The sequence below is a fragment of the Rhincodon typus genome, chromosome 39 (genome assembly GCF_021869965.1).
Source record: "Rhincodon typus isolate 14 chromosome 39, sRhiTyp1.1, whole genome shotgun sequence".
NCBI classification, from domain to species: domain Eukaryota; kingdom Metazoa; phylum Chordata; class Chondrichthyes; order Orectolobiformes; family Rhincodontidae; genus Rhincodon; species Rhincodon typus.
In genome coordinates, this window is record NC_063370.1 from 3,150,459 (window position 1) to 3,167,575 (window position 17,117).

Here is a 17,117-nt window from a genome sequence, read left to right on the forward strand (position 1 = left end):
GCTGAGGGGTGACCTTTATAGAGGTTTATAAAATCATGAGGGGCATGGATAAGGTGAATAGCAAAGGTCTTTTTCCTAGGGTGGGGAATTTCAAAACCAGGGGGCTGTGTTTTTAAGGTAAGAGGAGAAAGGTCCCTTTTAAATCAAAGGAGGGACTTTTTCACACAGAAGGTGGTTCATATGTGGAATGAACGGCCAGAGGAACAGTAGATGCAGGTACAGTTACAACATTTTAAAAGACATTTGAACAGGTATAACAAAAGTTTAGAGGGATATGGGCCAAACGCAGGCAAGGGTTTAGTTTGGGAGACTTAGTCAGCATGGATGAGTTGGACCAAAGGGTCTGTTTCTGTGCTATATGACTGTCCCCATCCTTCTGCTGAGAGCCTGTGATTTAACCATGCATCCAGTACCATGACAGAGTGGTCTCTGCTTCACCCTCCCCTATTTTGGTTCTTTCAGTGAATAATCAATGGAAAGACCGTGCCTAGGTGCTAAAAGTCACTGGATTAGTCAATCGGAGGCCCAGCTCAGGCTTTAAGGGGTCATAGTTTCAAATCCCACCACAGCAACTAATCAAATGTCAGTCCCATGTGTAACCGTTCTTGGTAACGGTGACCCGACAACCGTCATCGGTTTTAAACACTTTTTATCACTCATTCACAGGCTGTGGGCATTGCTCGCTGCCTTGGAGAAGATAGTAGTGAGCTGCATTCTTGAATCACTGCAGTCCATGTGTGGGTGAAATCAGAGTACTTCAAACAGTTGGAATTCTACGATTTTGACTAAGGTTTAGGGATTCCCACAGTGCTGTTAGGGAGGGAGTTTTAGGATTTTACTCTGATGAAACATATGGGATTCTTAAGGGGCTTGACAGGGTAAGTGCTGAGAGGACATTACCTGCCATGGGAGAGTCTAGGACCAGACAGCATAGTCTCAGAGTAAAGGGGTGGCAATTTAACAGTGAGGTGAGGAATTTCTTCTCTGAGGGTTGAGAGCCTTTGGAACTCCTTGCCGCAGGGAGTTGTCGGGGCAGAATCCTTGTGTATATTTAAGGCTGAGACAGATTCTTGATCAGTCAGGGAATCGAGGGTTATGGGGAAGGGGCAGGAAAGTGGACGTGAAGGATGTGGGGTCAGCCTTGATTCTATTGAATGGCCGAGCAGGCTTGAGGGGCCGAATGGCCTACTGTTCCTATTCTTATGGTCTGAACGCCAAAAGGACAGCGATTATGTTTCCAAGTCCGAATGGTGAGTGGCTTGGAGGGGAACTTGCAGGGGAACTTGCAGGAGGTGGTGTTCCCATGTGTCTGCTGCCCTTGTCTTTCTAGATGGTAGAGGACACTGGTTTGGAAGGTGCTGTCGAAAGATTGTTGGAGAAACCCATTTGGTTCATTAAGGTTCTTTGGGGGAGGGAATTCTGCTGTCTTTGCCTGGTCTAGCCGACGTGGGACTCCAGACCCACAGCAGTGCAGTTGACCTTAACCACTGTCTGAAATGGCCAAGCAAGCCTTTCAGTTTAAGGGGTAATTAGGGATGAGCAACAGATACCAACCTCGCCAGTGGCGCCCACATCCCATTGAAAGAATAAAGGCAAAAACAATCCAGCTGATGTGTGTTCCCACAGGGCAGATGGTCAGGCTCCAAGGGTTCTGTCGACATGACAATGTCAATGACTGGTCGAGAGAGGGCGGAGTACGTGCGCTGGAAGAAGGAGCGAGAGCAGATCGACCAGGAGAGGCTTGAGCGACATCGCAATGCAATGGGACAGTGGAGACGAGAGTGGGACGCTGAGAAGACTGAATCCATGTATGTGTTTACTGAGAGAGCCGGGCACTGCCAAGCTATTCCCCTCTCATTTTACTAATTAGAACTCCACCATTCATGTTCTCCAGACACTTCATTCATACATCAAGTATGAGCTGTCGTTATAATCCCTTTTGTCAAAATGCTGTATTGTGTGTAAGTGTCTGGTCGTTTGTTTTCAAGTCCCTAGCCTTATGGTGTGGTAATTGTGACTTTATTTTGGCTAACTGAGACAATTACAAATATAATCAGATTTAATTTGGAAGTAATCTCTTTGAGAATATTTGGATTTTTTTCCCATTCTGTATTTTCTGTCTCTGAACTGTGAATTCTGAAGTCGGTTCTGACCCAGAACAGAACTGAGACCTTCTTATCAACAGTCCAGTTACATATCACTGCTATTATAGAAGCTATTTTTTTTTTTGTTAAAAAATATCCTTGCCTTTTGAGGAGAGGCTAGATAAACAAGCAAGAGAGACACTGGAGGATTATGTGAAGAATTGTTGGGCTTAATGGACTGTTACTGTCTGTATCCTTCAAATAGTTCTTCAGATATGGGATGTTGTCAGCATTTATTGCCTGTCCCTAGTTGCCCCTTGAGAAGGTGGGGGTGAGCTGCCCACTTGAACCGTTGCAGTCCATGTGCTGTAGGTTGACCCACAATGCTATTAGGGAGGGAATTCCAGGATTTTGACCCGGTGTCACTGTAGGAACGGTGATATATTTTCCACGTCAGGGTGGAGAGTGGCTTGGAGGGGAACTTGCAGGAGGTGGTGTTCCCACGTATCTGCTGCCCTTTTGTCCTTCTAGATGGAGGTAGTTGTGGGTTTGGAAGGTGCTGTCCTAAGGATCTTTGGTGAATTTCTGCAGTGCGTCTTGTAAATGGTACACACTGCTGCTCCTGGGTTGTGGATGTAGGAAAGTATGGTGCATCCTTATAAAAACCTTTTGTCATCTTGAATTCAGCCTGACCAACCAAGCTCCAGTGAAAAATCTATTCCTGTTTAATCCTTTCTGCCTCCAGTCCAACGCACAGTTCTAATTAACTATTTGTGCCTTATCTAGATGGCTCCTGGCAGATGTTAAACATCACCAATGGGTTATTTTTGATTTGATTTGCTTGAACTATTTTGCTCTACTCCATCATTAATTTTATTTCTTTTCCTCTCCCTTCCATTTCCCCCCCTCAGGTTCAAAGATAACCCAGTTCCCACTGTGAGTGCTGAAGGTCGCAGTATGCGAGGTAGGTTAACCTGCTGGGAAGTGGTGGGTGAGGAGCTTCGTATAGCTCAGCAAGAAGAAATTCTCAACATTACCATCAATGAATGTTGACATGTACCTCAGAATGAAAGATGGGAGGGTGAGAGTCACTATTGTTCAACTGATTTTATGTATGTAGAATATACAGCACGGAAACAGACCATTTGGTCCAAACAGTCTATGCTGGTGCTTGTGTCAATAAATGTGAAGCTGGAAAAGCACAGCAGGTCGGAAAGCATCCGAGGAGCAGGAAAGTCAACATTTCAGGGCCGAAACCCTTTGTCAGGACTGGGGAGGGGGAGGGGAGGCCAAAAGTAAATAGCGGGAGGAGGTTGGGGCTGGGGGAAGGGTAGGTGAGATACTGATAGGTGCAGGTAGGGAGCTATTGTGATTGGTCAATGGGAAGGGTGGAATGGATTGGATAGTAGGAAGATGGACAGGTTAGGGAGGCGAGGAGGGGTGGGGGTGTGGGTGCTGGATATGGAATAAGACTTGGGGTGGAGGGATTTTGAAGCTGGTGAAGTCAATATTGAGGCCATTGGGCTGTAAGCTGCCAAGGTGAAATATCAGGTGTTGTTCCTCCAGTTTACATTTGGCCTCATTCTGACAGTGGAGGAGGCCAAGGATGGACATGTCACCAGGGGAGTGGGAGGGGGAGTTAAAAATAGATGGCAAATGGAAGGTTTTGAAGGTTTTGACTTTTTTTGACTTTTGCTCCTCAGATGCTGTCTGACCTGCTGTACTTTTCCAGCCTCAAATCTATTGACTCTGGCTTTCAGCATCTGCAGTCCTTATTGTCTCTGAGTATGCTGGTGCTTGTGCTCCGTTTGAGCCTCCTCCCATCTTTTATCATCTGAATCTTTCATTGTCACCCTCTCCTCTCCCTCCATAGGTTTACCTAATGGGTTCAAATCCCACCTGCTCCAGAGGTGTGTAATAACATCTCTGAGCAGGTTGATTAGAAAAATAAGTTTGTCTAGTATCCCTTAGATGCATCTACATTATTCAAAAGATCTCTCACGAGACTGATGGTTTCAATAGCCTGTCCCTGGTGCTGCAAGATCTCCTGCTTCTGAAATTGAAGTTGCTGTGAATCTAATTATTTCCTCTCCTCCATATGACATTGTTTGGAATTATAAGGGAATAATGTTTGCCAGAGATCGTTCCTGGCACTGCACCAATTTGATTGCACCTTGGTGTCTTCCTGTGTGGTTCTTGTTAACATGGTTACCGGCTTTGTGCCAGGTTTCTGCACCCACTGGGGGAGACAGTAGTGTGTGGTAATGGCACTGGGCTATTAATCCACGGCATCAGAATGATACTGTGAGGGAGGATCCCACTGTGGCGTCTTTTAGAATGCAAATTTTATTATGAATTTAAACGAAAATTGAAATTGAAGGTTGCAATAGTTAGTAATAGTGACGGTGCCAATTATCACTAATTGTTGTAAAGACCCATCAGGTTCACTAATGTCCCTTAGGGAAGGAAACCTGCTATCCTTACCCGGTCTGGCCTACATGTAACTCCAGACCCACAGCAATGCAGTTGATACTTAACTAGCCTCTGAAATGACAGTTGGCCGAACACAGACTGGTGACAAATGCTGGCTTTATCAGTGACAGCGGCATCTGACTGAAAGATATTTTAAAAATTAGGCGTCAAATTAAGCTTCCTTCCCCAGGAGTCACAAATAACACTTATTCCCCAGCACAGACAAGGCGACCTTTATCAGCAGTCTCTTCTTGGGTTCAAATCCAGGGGAACAGACTGTCAAAAACAGCATGCAAAGCAGCCCGCTGCTTTAAAAAGAGTTCAGACCTGTTTCCCTCGTTTTACAAGAGTGCTGACTCTTTCAAAAGAAAGGGGTTTTTACTTTGGGTGCTTGTAGCCTGCAGTGTGCCTTTGCGAAGTGCTGATTAAAGATCCCTGGATCATCTTTACAACGCCTTGTTGGCTACTCTCAAGTCAATTGAAACCTGTTTGTTCAGCTTGTAGCCTGTACACCACAGCAACAACTGGGAACTGCACTTAAAACCACTACCCCCGCCCCCCCCAAAAAAAAATAGGGTTTCTCAGCTGAGATGCTAACCCAGGTTAATGCTTCAAGTATAGTATTTGGAGGGGGTTGGGGGTGGGGTGTACTGCACTACTGGGGGTGCCGGTGATCAGATGAAGCATTTGAAACCCAGGACCTGTCCACCCTCTGGATGTGGTAGAGTCCATTTCCACTGTTTCAAAGGTGTTTCAAAGGGAGACAATGCAGAATTCTCCTGTGTCCTGTCTTAACCCCTTTGTAGGGGATAGAATGTGACTCCTTAAAACCAAGTCAGATTGGATTTTCAAATGAAAGTGCTGTCACGTTTGCATGGATTTTGGATTTTAGATTTTAATTTAGATTTTATTATCACCTGTACTCAAGTACAGGAGTACAGTGAAAAGTGACTAATGTCGCCACACGGTGCCATCTTAGGTACCAAAGTACCTAGGCACAAAAAAAGCTTGGGTGCAAAGTAGGGGAGGTGATGGCCTAGTGGTATTATCGCTAGACTATTAATTCAGAGTCCCAGATAACATTCTGGGGACCAGGGCTTGAATCCCACCACGGCAGATGGTGGAATTTGAAATCAATAAAATATCTGGAATTAAGAATCTAATGATGACCATGAATCCATTGCCGATTGTTGGAAAAGCCCATCTGGTTCACTAATGCCCTTTAGAGAAGGAAACTGCCATCCTTACTTGTCTGGCCTACATGTGACTCCAGACCCACAGCAATGTGGTTGACTCTCAACTGCCCTCTGGGCAATAAATGCTGCCTGGCCAGCAACGCCCTCATCCTGTAAATGAATAAAGAAAAAAAAAGTAAGAGAAAGAAGAGTTTAAAAAGTTAGGCATTTACTTCATAAAATCATAGGAAAGTAAAGAAATAGATAATAGTTTACATTAAAGTGGTTTAAGGAACACTGATGTTGTGCAAGATACTATAGCAATGCAAATTTTGCTTTATGCATTTGTGTTGGGCAGGTAGACCATCTGAACCACTTCAGCATTGGCTTCCACACTTCTGCAATATTGTTTTACATATTTGTGTTCATTATTTTCTCTTTTCTCTCTCTTTCTTTCTTCCTATTCGTGCTCTTTTGGCTATCTTTCCGACTGTAGGACTGAGGAACTTTAAGAGAGTAAATCTGAGTGCCAAGCGTACAGGTTTGCTACGTTGCTCTCCTGCATGTGTTCAGTTTGTGTTTGTGAATTCTGACATTTGCCCACTTTTATTTGAGTTAGCCCTGGCACAGTGGGTACACCCTCACCTGGGGTGTGATGGCGGTGGTTTCACTGATCGCTTCAGACACTTGAGCACAAAATCTAGGCTGACATTTCAGTCAAGTACAGGGGAGGTGCCAACACTCTCGGTGGTGCCATCTTCTGGATGAACCTTTCGGCTAAACTGAAGCCCCCATCTGCTCTGGGATAAGGTTGTGACAGCTTGCTGTGCTCATTTCCCAAATTCTGACAGCGACTACACTTTGCAGTAAGTGAAACGCTTTTATTAATGGTTTGGGGAACACGGAATCATTGAGGTTTACAACCTGGAAACGGGCCCTTTGGCCCAACTTGTCCATGCTGCCCAGGTTTCATAATTAAACTAGTCCCATTTGCCTGCGTTTGGTGCATATCCCTGTTGACTTATACCATCTGTGTACCTGTCCAAATGTTTAAGTGACAAATTTGTACTCCCCTCCACCACCACCACTGAGGATGTGCAATGTGCTGCAGAAATGCAAATATGCCTGTTTTTACACTGAAATCTTGGCCTAGATTATCAGCTTAATCCTGGAGTGAGATTTGAACCCATGACCTTGTGACGGTTCCAAAGTTTCCATCAACTGAGTCCAGCTGACCCTCTGTTATATTTCTGAGAAACTGTACAAGTGGTTGTTTATCCACTTCCTTGGAAAGAGTGGTGCCTCTGGTCATCAGAAATGGATGTTTAGGTTAGGTGGGTTAGACATGGGGAAATGCAGGGATAGGCGAATGAGTCAGGGTGGGGTGCTTTTTGGAGGGGCGGTGTGGGCTTGTTGGGCCAAATGGCCTGTTGCCCACACTGTAGGGATTCTACAAAAAAAAGCGTTAAGCAGGGCTGCACTAGCAGACAATAAAGAGCTTGCTTTCTGGAAATTCCCAGGTGCAATGTGCTGTCGCAGAGCAACTAAACCCCACCACTGGCCAATTGAGAAACAAAATGAAAAGCTGTGACTGGCTAGAGTTGAATTTAGGGGTGGGGAAATGCTGGGTTTTGGGGATCATTGGAGGGTGTGGCTGTTTTGGTTTTTGGGCAGGGGTTTGGGTTTGGGGAGGATGTTTGGCGTTGGGGGTGGGGGTGTGTGAGTGGGGTTTGTATTTTGGTTTTTGACATCTTGTTAACAGTGAGGGGGGAGCTCTCCAGCTTGTAATGCCCTCTGATCCTGTTCCAGACGACCGACGCCCTCCAAAGCCGCCAACAATTTCAGACTACATTCCTGCAGCCAGAAGTAAGGATCCCAAGAGAGGGAAAGAGAAACGGGAAAATAAAAATTACAGGTAGGTAAAGTATGTGCATTCTTGTCTAATAAGACGTTCAGCTTTTCTACGCTTCCCTTTTGAGCTTCCTAAACCAGAAGGGGCTCCTTCTAACTGTGATTGGACCTGATTTAACTCAACGCCATTAGAAGGTGAAACAAAAGCAGGAATTGCTGGAGAAACTCAGCAGGTCTGGCAGCATCTGTGGAGAGAGAAATAGAGTTAACGTTTCAGGTCCAGTGACCCTTCTTCAGAACCGTTTCCATTAAAAGGTGACTGCATTGCCCCTGGATTAGGAGCAGGAAGGCTCTACAAAGACAGGATCTGACCAGGAGTCCTGTTGAAACGTGCTCAAGTGCAAATGACAGCACAGCCATAGACCATTTGGCCCATCTGTACTGTACTTGTAATTCTGTTCCATGCAGGGCTGCATTTATGGAGTTCTCTGATTTGGTGAAGACCAATAAACCAGTTCCAGCAGAGCAACAGTGCCTGCCATTGATCCTTCTGTGGTAAACCTTGATTATGTTCCAAAATTCAGTTTGAGGTCACGTGCATCATTGAGTCATACAGCATGGAGACAGACCCTTTGACCCAACGAATCCATGCCGACCAAGTTTCCCAAACTAAACGAATCCCACTTGCCTTCATCTGCCCCATAATCCTCTAAACCCTTCCTATTCATGTACCTGTCCAAATGTCTTTTAAATGTCGTAATTGTACCTGCATCTGCCACTTCTTCACATACGCACCACTGTCTGTGTGGAAAAGGTTGCCCCTTGGGGCCCTTTTAAATCTTTCTCCGCTCCCCTAAAAAAAAATGCCCCTCATTTTGATCTCCCCCCTACCCTAGAGAAAAGATCTTTGCCATTCTTGGCAGCTGTGAGAGTGGGATGGTCAGCGTTAACCTGGCTTTTAAAAATTATGAGGGGCATGGGTAGGATGGCTAATCAGATTCTCTTTCCCAGGGTGGAAATGTTAAATACTAGGGGACATAGGTTTAAGGTGGGAGGGGAAAAGTTTAAAGAAGATGTGCAAGGGCAGGTTTTTTTAGGCAGAGGGTGATAGGTCCCTGGAGCACGCTGCCAGGGGAGGTGGTAGAAACAGATACAATATCTGCATTTAGACAGACACATGATTGGGCAAGGAATAGAGGGATAGGGACCATATGAAGTCCGATGGGATTAGTTTAGAATAGCATCATATACAGCACAGACATGGTGGGCCGAAGGGCCTGTTCCTATGCTGTACTGTTCTATTCTTTTCAAGAAAGACGGAAGCTGGTGTAAAGCAGCCAATCACCTGCTAGCTACTTACTTTATGGAGGGGAGAGGACAATGCACTAAGGGCCCAGGTGCTACAGAACATCACCATTTAGAAGTGCCTGTCTTTTTTTTTTTCATTTATTCGTGGGATGAAGGTGTCACTGGCTAGACTGGCATTTATTGCCCATCCCTAATTGCCCAGAGGGTGGTTAAAACTCAACCACATTGCTACAGGTCTGGAGTCACATGTAGTCCCGACCAGATAAGGCTGGCAGTTTCTTTCCCTAAGGGACATTAGTGAACCAGGTGGTTTTATCCCCCAACAATTTACAATGGTTTTGTGGCCACCATTATATTTTTAATTCCACCATTATTTTTTTTTACACCGTGGTGGAGATCAAACCCAGGTCCCAAACCTACCTGAATCTCTGTAATCATAGTCTAGTGATAATACCACCAGGCCATCATCACCTGTAGAGTTGTGTTCCTAAAGAGAGAAATCCCAGTATCTCAGTGGATTGGTAAATAGCATAGGGTCTAGTTACTTGGAAATCTCAAATAGGTTTAAAACAAACAGACAAACTTGTTCGCCATTACTGAAGAACTTGAGTACACACCTGTACTCCTCACAACTGCGGCTCAAGCACTGTCATTTATGGCCCTTAATTCGCTGGCATATTCAGCTTCTAAAGCAACAACACCACACAAAGGGTTAAATCAGATACCAATCAGGCTCTGTATTACAGTGGTTAGGGTTTTTGACACTCCTGAGGGTGTATTGAATTGTGGTGCAGATTCGAAGGGCTGAATGACCTACTCCTGCTCCTATCCTCTATGTAAGAGGAAATGTTTAGTCGGAATTCCCAGCCTTGAGTGGCAGCTGCCACTTGGAGGGGGAATATTTTTCTCCTCCCTGGAATCTGAAACCTTTTAATCAACAATTGTCTAAAGCTACATCCTCCCCTATCACTGTTAGAGATACAAGTCCCTTTTTAGTGTCAACTAAAACAGCTCCAGGGTTGTTTCAGATCAGCTGATGCTCATTGGCGTTTGTATTTAAAAGTTCTTTTTGTCTGCTCTTCCATCTCCATTTTGATTTAACCATTCACTCCCCTCACCATCCCTCACTTTTGATGGGTGGCATTGCCAGTAATGAAGTCAGAAGTCGCACGACACCAGGTTATAGTCCAACAGATTTATTTAAAATCACAAACTTTCGGAGTGTTGCTCTTTCGTCAGGTGAAGTCACTTCAAATTTCTAATGAACCTGTTGGACTGTAATCTGGTGTCTTGTGAGTTCTGACTTTCACAGAATCCCTACGGTGTGGAAACAGGCCATTCGGCCCAACAAGTCCACACTGACTCTCCAAAGAGCATTGCACCCAGACCCATCTCCCTACCCTTTCCCTGTAATCCTACAATTCCCATGGCTAACACACCTAACCTATACGTCCCTGAACACTGTGGGGCAATTTAGCATGGCCAATCCACCCTAAAAGGCAAATGGAATTTTGTCTGCCATTGCTAAAGGGATGGAGTTTAAAAACAGGGAGGCTATGCTGCAGCTGTATAGGGTCCTGGTGAGGCCACACCTGGAGTACTGTGTGCAGTTTTGGTCTCCTTACTTGAGAAGAGATATACTAGCACTGGAGGGGGTGCGGAGGAGATTCACTCGGTTGATTCCAGAGTTGAAAGGGTTGGATTATGAGGAGAGACTGAGTAGGCTGGGATTATACTCATTGGAATTCAGAAGAATGAGGGGAGATCTTATAGAAACATATAAGATTATGAAGGGAATAGATAAGGTGGAGGCAGGGAGGTTGTTTCCGCTAGCAGGTGAAACTAGGACTAGAGGGCATCGCCTCAAAATAAAGGGAAGCAGATGTAGGACTGAGGTCAGGAGGAACTTCTTCACCCAAAGGGTTATGAATCTGTGGAATTCCCTGCCCAGTGAAGCGGTTGAAGCTACCTCGCTGAATGTTTTTAAGGCAAGGCTAGATAAATTTTTGAACAGTAAAGGAATTAAGGGTTATGGTGAGTGGGCAGGTAAGTGGAGCTGAGTCTCAAAAAGATCAGCCATGATCTTATTAAATGGTGGGGCAGGCTCGAGGGGCCAGATGGCCTACTCCTGCTCCTAGTTCTTATGTTCTTACTAACCTGCACATCTTTGGGCTGTGGGAGGAAACTAGAGCACCCAGCAGAAACCCATGCAGACACGGGGAGAATGTCTGTGTGGAGTTTGCCCAGCCACCTGAGGGCAGAATTAAACCTGGCTCCCTGGCGCTGGGAGGCAGCAGTACTAACCACTGAGCCACCGTGCCACCCCAAGCTTTGGAAACTGCAGTCCAACACCAGCATCTCCACGTCTTGGCCATAATGGGCTTTACTTGTAAATATCTGATGGGCGAGGCAGGTGATTACAGACGGTAGTTAAAAGAAAAAAGGGGTGAGGGGGGAAGAAAAGAGTTATGGTGATTTTGATGGTGCAAAAGTCACTCAGTTTTGTGTGTGTGTGTGTGTGTGTGTGTGTGTGAGAGAGAGATAACACTTCTGGGTGTAGAGGGTAAAAAAGGGAAAAAAGAGAATTGTTTATCTCCTCTTCCAACTCCATTTTGATTTAGCCCCCCGTCCTCCCTACCTCTCCCTCACTGTTGATGGTTTGCATTACTCTTAACAGACAGCACAAATAAATTGGAGAATGAGGTGATAAATGAAACAAAAACCATGAGTGATTTGGTGATGGGGTTAAAAATAAACTGTTCAGTCTTTGAGCAGTTCCGGATATAAAACAAAAAGAGTTGGGTGGAATTTCCCCTTTCAACTTCATTTTGATTCGTTCTGTCTCTCGCGCGCTCTCTCTCTCGCACGCCCCACCTTTCCCTCACTCTTGGTGTCTTCACACTGCCCTGATGGGTAATCAGAAACAAGGATGAATCAGTAGTGAAAATGATACTGTTCAGTGATGCATAAAAGGTATCTCTGGTTGTTTTTATAAAAAAAAAATTATCTGGGTTCTTAGGCCTCTTGTGGCAGAGTGGTAGTGTCCCTACCTCTGAGTCAGGAAGACCAGGTTCAAGTGCTACCTGTTCCAGAGGTGTGTTATAATAGTTTCTAGTCAACCTGTTCTGATATATCTTTTAAAAAAATAAGGAGGTGGATTCTTAAGGCTTACTGGGGATGTGGTAGTGTCCCTGTCTTTGAAGAGCAGGCGTGGATTCAAGTTCTGTGCTGGACATGTATCGCAGCATGGTTGAACACATTGGTCTCAAAAAAACAAAGTTCTTCCCCAGTGGGAAATTGGTTTCTGGTTACTGGAAAGGATCTAGAAGGGAAAGGTGAAAACTGGTGCTGAACCGTAGATTTCTAGAAAAGTTCTGGTAAGTCTCTGAAAATCTTTTATTGCATAATTTAATGTATGATCTGTTTTAATATGACTCATGATTTAGCAGCGAAGGAGTTAGAAGTGAAAAGAGTTCCTATGGTATAAAACAGAAACTGCCGGGAGAGGGAAATAAGGAATGGATTTTGTTTGTTTCCACAGCTCCCTGCGTGTATTGGCTTTGTGTGTTTTGACATTGAAATGTGTTCTGTTCTTTCTCTGTAGCATGCACGACAATCGATGGGAAACGTGTGAAGCCGAATGTGAGCAGAAGCAAATAATTGAACAGGAAAAGGTGGGGCTGGTGGCAGGATATTCTTATGGTTCCAATTGTACAAAGATGTGATGGGATGCAACCCAGGCCAAACACCAGCAATATAACTTCTGTGAAGAATCAATGAAATGGGGATGTACTTGTGTAGGGGGGGATATCCTATATTTTCAGAAGGTTTTAGCACAGAAGAAGGCCATTCAGCCTAGTGTCTGTGTTGGGCCTCTGCTAAAGCAGCTGGCTTAGCCCCACACCTTATCCCCAAAGCTTTGTATTATGGATATGTACAGTGACTGGGGAGGGAAAGTTAACAGAGGGAGTGAGCTGACTGAACAGGGTCTAGGAGCACAGTCAGCGAGCACAAGCAGCACAGAGAGGAACAAGGTGTAGACTCCCTGTCAAAGGAGCACATCAGGAGTGAGGTGGGACATGGCCAAAATCAAAGGTGAGGTAGCGGGCATTGCTCAGACGAGTGGGGCACAGAGAAGCCAGTGGGTTGGAAGGCGGAGATTCTGATGAGAATCGTAGAATCCATATAGTGTGGAAGCAGGCCATTTGGCCCATCAAGTCCACACAGACCCACCCAAAATATATTTAAAAACATAAAGATTAGGAGCGTGGATAGGCCATGCAGCCCCTGTTCTGCCATTCAGTAAGCTCCTGGCTAATTTGTTGTGGTCTCATATTCCACTTTCCCAGCTGCACCATGACTCTTGACTCCGTTGTTGATCAAAAATCTATCTAAACTCAGCCTTGAATATATTCAAAGACCCAACCTCCACTGCAGTTGAGGGAAGAGAGTTCCAAAGATTAACAAACCCCTTAAGAGAAGAAATTTATTCTTCCCTCAGTCTACAATGGGAGACGATTATTTTGAATCTGTGTCCCCAGCTCTAGTTTCCCCCACATCCTCTTGAAGTTTATCTTGTCAAACCACCTCAAATTTATAAAAACCAAAAGAACTGCGGATGCTGTAAATCAGGAACAAAAACAAAGTTGCTGGAAAAGCTCAGCAGATCTGGCAGCATCTGTGAAGGAGAAAACAGAGTTAACATTTCGGGTCTGGTGACCCTTCCTCAGAACTTGCACCTCAAATTTATGTTCCAATAAGATCACTTTTCATTCTTGTAAACTCCAGTGAATAAGGAGCCAGTTCTCCTGAGACAGATCCCTCATCCTTGAAATCAGACGAGTGAATTTTCTGCTTCCAAGGCAAGTATGTCCCTCTTTTTAAGTGAGGAGACCAAAACTGAAAACAGTGCTCCAGGTGTGGCCTTGATAAAGGGCAGTTGGAATGGCCAGTGAGCTCATTTCGCAAGTGTCTTGCAAATAATGGCCACAGTATGGGCAGTTCTTGGAGCCTGACCCCTTGCCCAGTCCATGGTGAAATAATGACCTGAACTGTGGTGTACAGCCAATGAGGACACTACCCAAACAGAGAGAGGGGCCACAACCTTCTCAGCATTGAGATGTACAGCACAGAAACCCTTCCTTCAGTCCAACTCGTCCATACCGACCAGATACCCTAAATTAATCTAGTCCCATTTGCCAGCATTTGGCCCATATCCCTTCAAACCCTTCCTATTCATATACCCATCCAGATGCCTTTTAAATGTTGTCATTATTCCAGCCTCCACCACTTCCTCTGGCAGCTCATTCCATACACGCACCACCCTCTGTGTGAAAAAGTTGCCCCTTAGATCCCTTTTAAATCTTTCCCTTTTCACCTTAAACCTATGCCCCCTCTAGTTTTGGACTCCCCTACCTCTCAGGAAAAGACCTTGTCTATTCACCGTATCCATGCCCCTCATGATTTTATAAATATCAATAAGGTTCACCATCCAATGCTCCAGGGAAAATAGCCCTAGCCTGTCCCGCGTAGAAGTGGAATGGAGTGTTACATGTGGATGTGGAAATTCACCTCTTGTTACTGAGGGCTGTGGCGTTAAGGTGTAACTGATACAATTTCTATTACTTTCTAATAAGAATAGAAAATGGAACAGAGGGTTGACTTAGAAGCATAGATGTATGTGTGGACCCAACTGTCAGTAGATGGCTTTGTTCAACATTCAAATGTGTAGCCAGTATCTTGGTTCAATCTATTAAAAATGCGAGGCTGAGAAAGTGGGTTTGCTCTGTTAGAATCTGATATGTAGGTATGAGTTGTATTCGCCTTTGCAAGTTTAATACTTGGCCAAGAGCTTGCGGCTACAGGGGAGGCAATGGCCTTAATGGTATTGTTGCTGGACTGTTATTCAGAGACCCAGGTAATATTCTGGGTACACAGGTTCAAATCCTGCCACAGCGGCAGTGGAGTTTGAATTCAATTTTTTAAAAATTTCAATATTTAAAATTAAGAGACTAATAACAACCATGAATCGATTGTAGGAAAAACCCATCTGGTTCGCTAATATGCTTTAGGGAAGGAAACTGCCATCCTTACCTGGTCTGGCCTACATGTGACTCCAGACCCACAGCAATGTGGTTGCCTCTTAACTGCTCTCTGGGCAATTTGGGATGGGCAATAAATGCTGGCCTGGCCAGCGATGCCCGCATCCCATGAATGATGTTGAGGTTGGTTGGCTCGCCGAGCTGGTTTGTTGTTCCACAGATGTTTCGTTACCGTGCTTGGTAACATCCTCAGTGCAGCCTCTGATGAAGTGTCGGTGTGTTTTCCCGCCTGGTTTTTAAACTCTGGGGTCCGTTGCGATGGATTGCCTCACTTCCGGGTTTCCTCCGTAGTCGAATGTATATTCGGTCGAGTTCAATGTGTTTATTAATAGCATGCTTCGTGGAGTGCTATGCTTCCAGGAATTCTTGTGCTTGTCTCTGCCTAGCCTGTCCCAGGATCTTGGTGTTTTCCCAGTCGAAGTCATGGTTCTCCTTGTCCATGTGGAACTGCAGCAACATGGAACTACGCCAAGAGGAGGAGGAATACCTCTTCCAAGTGTTCAAGAATAATGGATATCCAAAGAACTGGGTCAGGAGATGCCTACAGGAACAGCATCAGAAAGATTCTACATGCCCCGACACACTCATCACACTACCCCACATCAGGAACACGTCAGAAATCACCACAAGACTCCCACGACCGCTGGGCATCAGAGTGGCACACAAGCCCACATCAACCCTACGACAAGTGCTCACCCGAACTAAAGACCCACTCCCCGCCATGGACAGGACCAATGTCATCTACAAGATCCCCTGCAGCGACTGCCAGAAACACGACATCGGACAAACAGGAAGGAAACTAACAACAAGAGTACATGAACACCAACTGGCTACAAAAAGACACGACCAATACTCACTCATCTCAATCCACATGGACAAGGAGAACCACGACTTCGACTGGGAAAACACCAAGATCCTGGGATAGGCTAGGCAGAGACAAGCACGAGAATTCCTGGAAGCATAGCACTCCACGAAGCATGCTATTAATAAACACATTGAACTCGACCGAATATACATTCCACTAGGGAGGAAACCCGGAAGTGAGGCAATCCATCGCAACGGACCCCAGAGTTTAAAAACCAGGCAGGAAAACACACCGACGCTTCATCAGAGGCTGCACCGAAGATGTTACCCAGCACGGTAACGAAACGTCTGCGGAACAACAAACCAGCTCGGCGAGCCAACCAATCTCAACACCCTCAACCCAAGCTACAGATCTACTCCAAAACCTTAGATCCCATGAATGAATTTAAAAACATCTAGAATCCGAGAACCCCTAACCTGAGTTAAGTGTATATCTCATGTTGGGGGTGGCAGAGCGACACTTTGGCTCAGTGGTAAGCATTGTTGCCTCACAGCGCCAGGAACCCGGGTGTGATTCCACCCTCGGCCGACCTGATGAGCTGAATGGCCTGCTTCCACACTGTAGGGATTCTATGAGGTTTGATAAGGTGTGTTCAGGTTATGTTGGCTTGTGAAAACACTAAGGAGCTGACAAGTTCTCCTCTTCATTTGATCATTGCAGGAAGAGGAGCTTAAAGAGAAACCTGCTCAAGTTCAGAGCGAGGGGAAGGTGGATGTGGGTGAGCCTCCTGCAGATGAGGTGGATGATGAAGATGAATGGGAAGATGCTAGTGATGATGAGGAGGAAATAGTTGGAGAAGATTTGTCGGATAATGAGGACGAACTGAAGGAGACAAAGGAGCTTGAGGAGAACGAGAAGAAAGACGTTGCAGGAATAACGGAGGAAGTGGCGAAGGGAGCTGAGGTGGTGCAGACCCCCAGCAGAAGCCCGGAGGTCAGTGCCAAAGAGCAACAAGCTAGGAAGTCAAGAGAAACGCCCAAACTTCACACTCCTCCAAACGATGTGACTGTGCAGCCTAAGGAATCCGAATGCAAGCCACTGAGTCCATTCTCACTTGATGAGTACCACCCAGTGAAAGACTGGGCGGAGGAAATGGAAACAACATCACCAAGAACCAGTTTGGAGCAGAATCCCTTGCAAGCAGTTAATGCCACAAAGGAGGAGCAGAAAGGTAAGATTTGGTTCTTCGGGAAGGCTGAGTACAATAGTATCTCTCTCTTTTTATTTATACCTTTTCTTTCTTATTAAACTTGCCTTAAAT

General features: G+C 45.4%; 1 protein-coding gene across 2 annotated transcripts in view; it reads left to right on the forward strand.

Annotated features, from left to right (window-relative positions):
- Window positions 1-17,117, forward strand: part of ccdc9 (coiled-coil domain containing 9) — a 36,507-nt gene that overhangs the window by 12,110 nt on the left and 7,280 nt on the right. For both annotated transcript variants that reach the window (XM_048618149.1, XM_048618150.1), the window contains 5 exons: window positions 1,627-1,808; window positions 2,996-3,048; window positions 7,541-7,646; window positions 12,495-12,564; window positions 16,517-17,027. In XM_048618149.1, coding sequence (XP_048474106.1) covers window positions 1,627-1,808; window positions 2,996-3,048; window positions 7,541-7,646; window positions 12,495-12,564; window positions 16,517-17,027 — 922 coding nt within the window. The remainder of the gene's footprint in view (window positions 1-1,626; window positions 1,809-2,995; window positions 3,049-7,540; window positions 7,647-12,494; window positions 12,565-16,516; window positions 17,028-17,117) is intronic.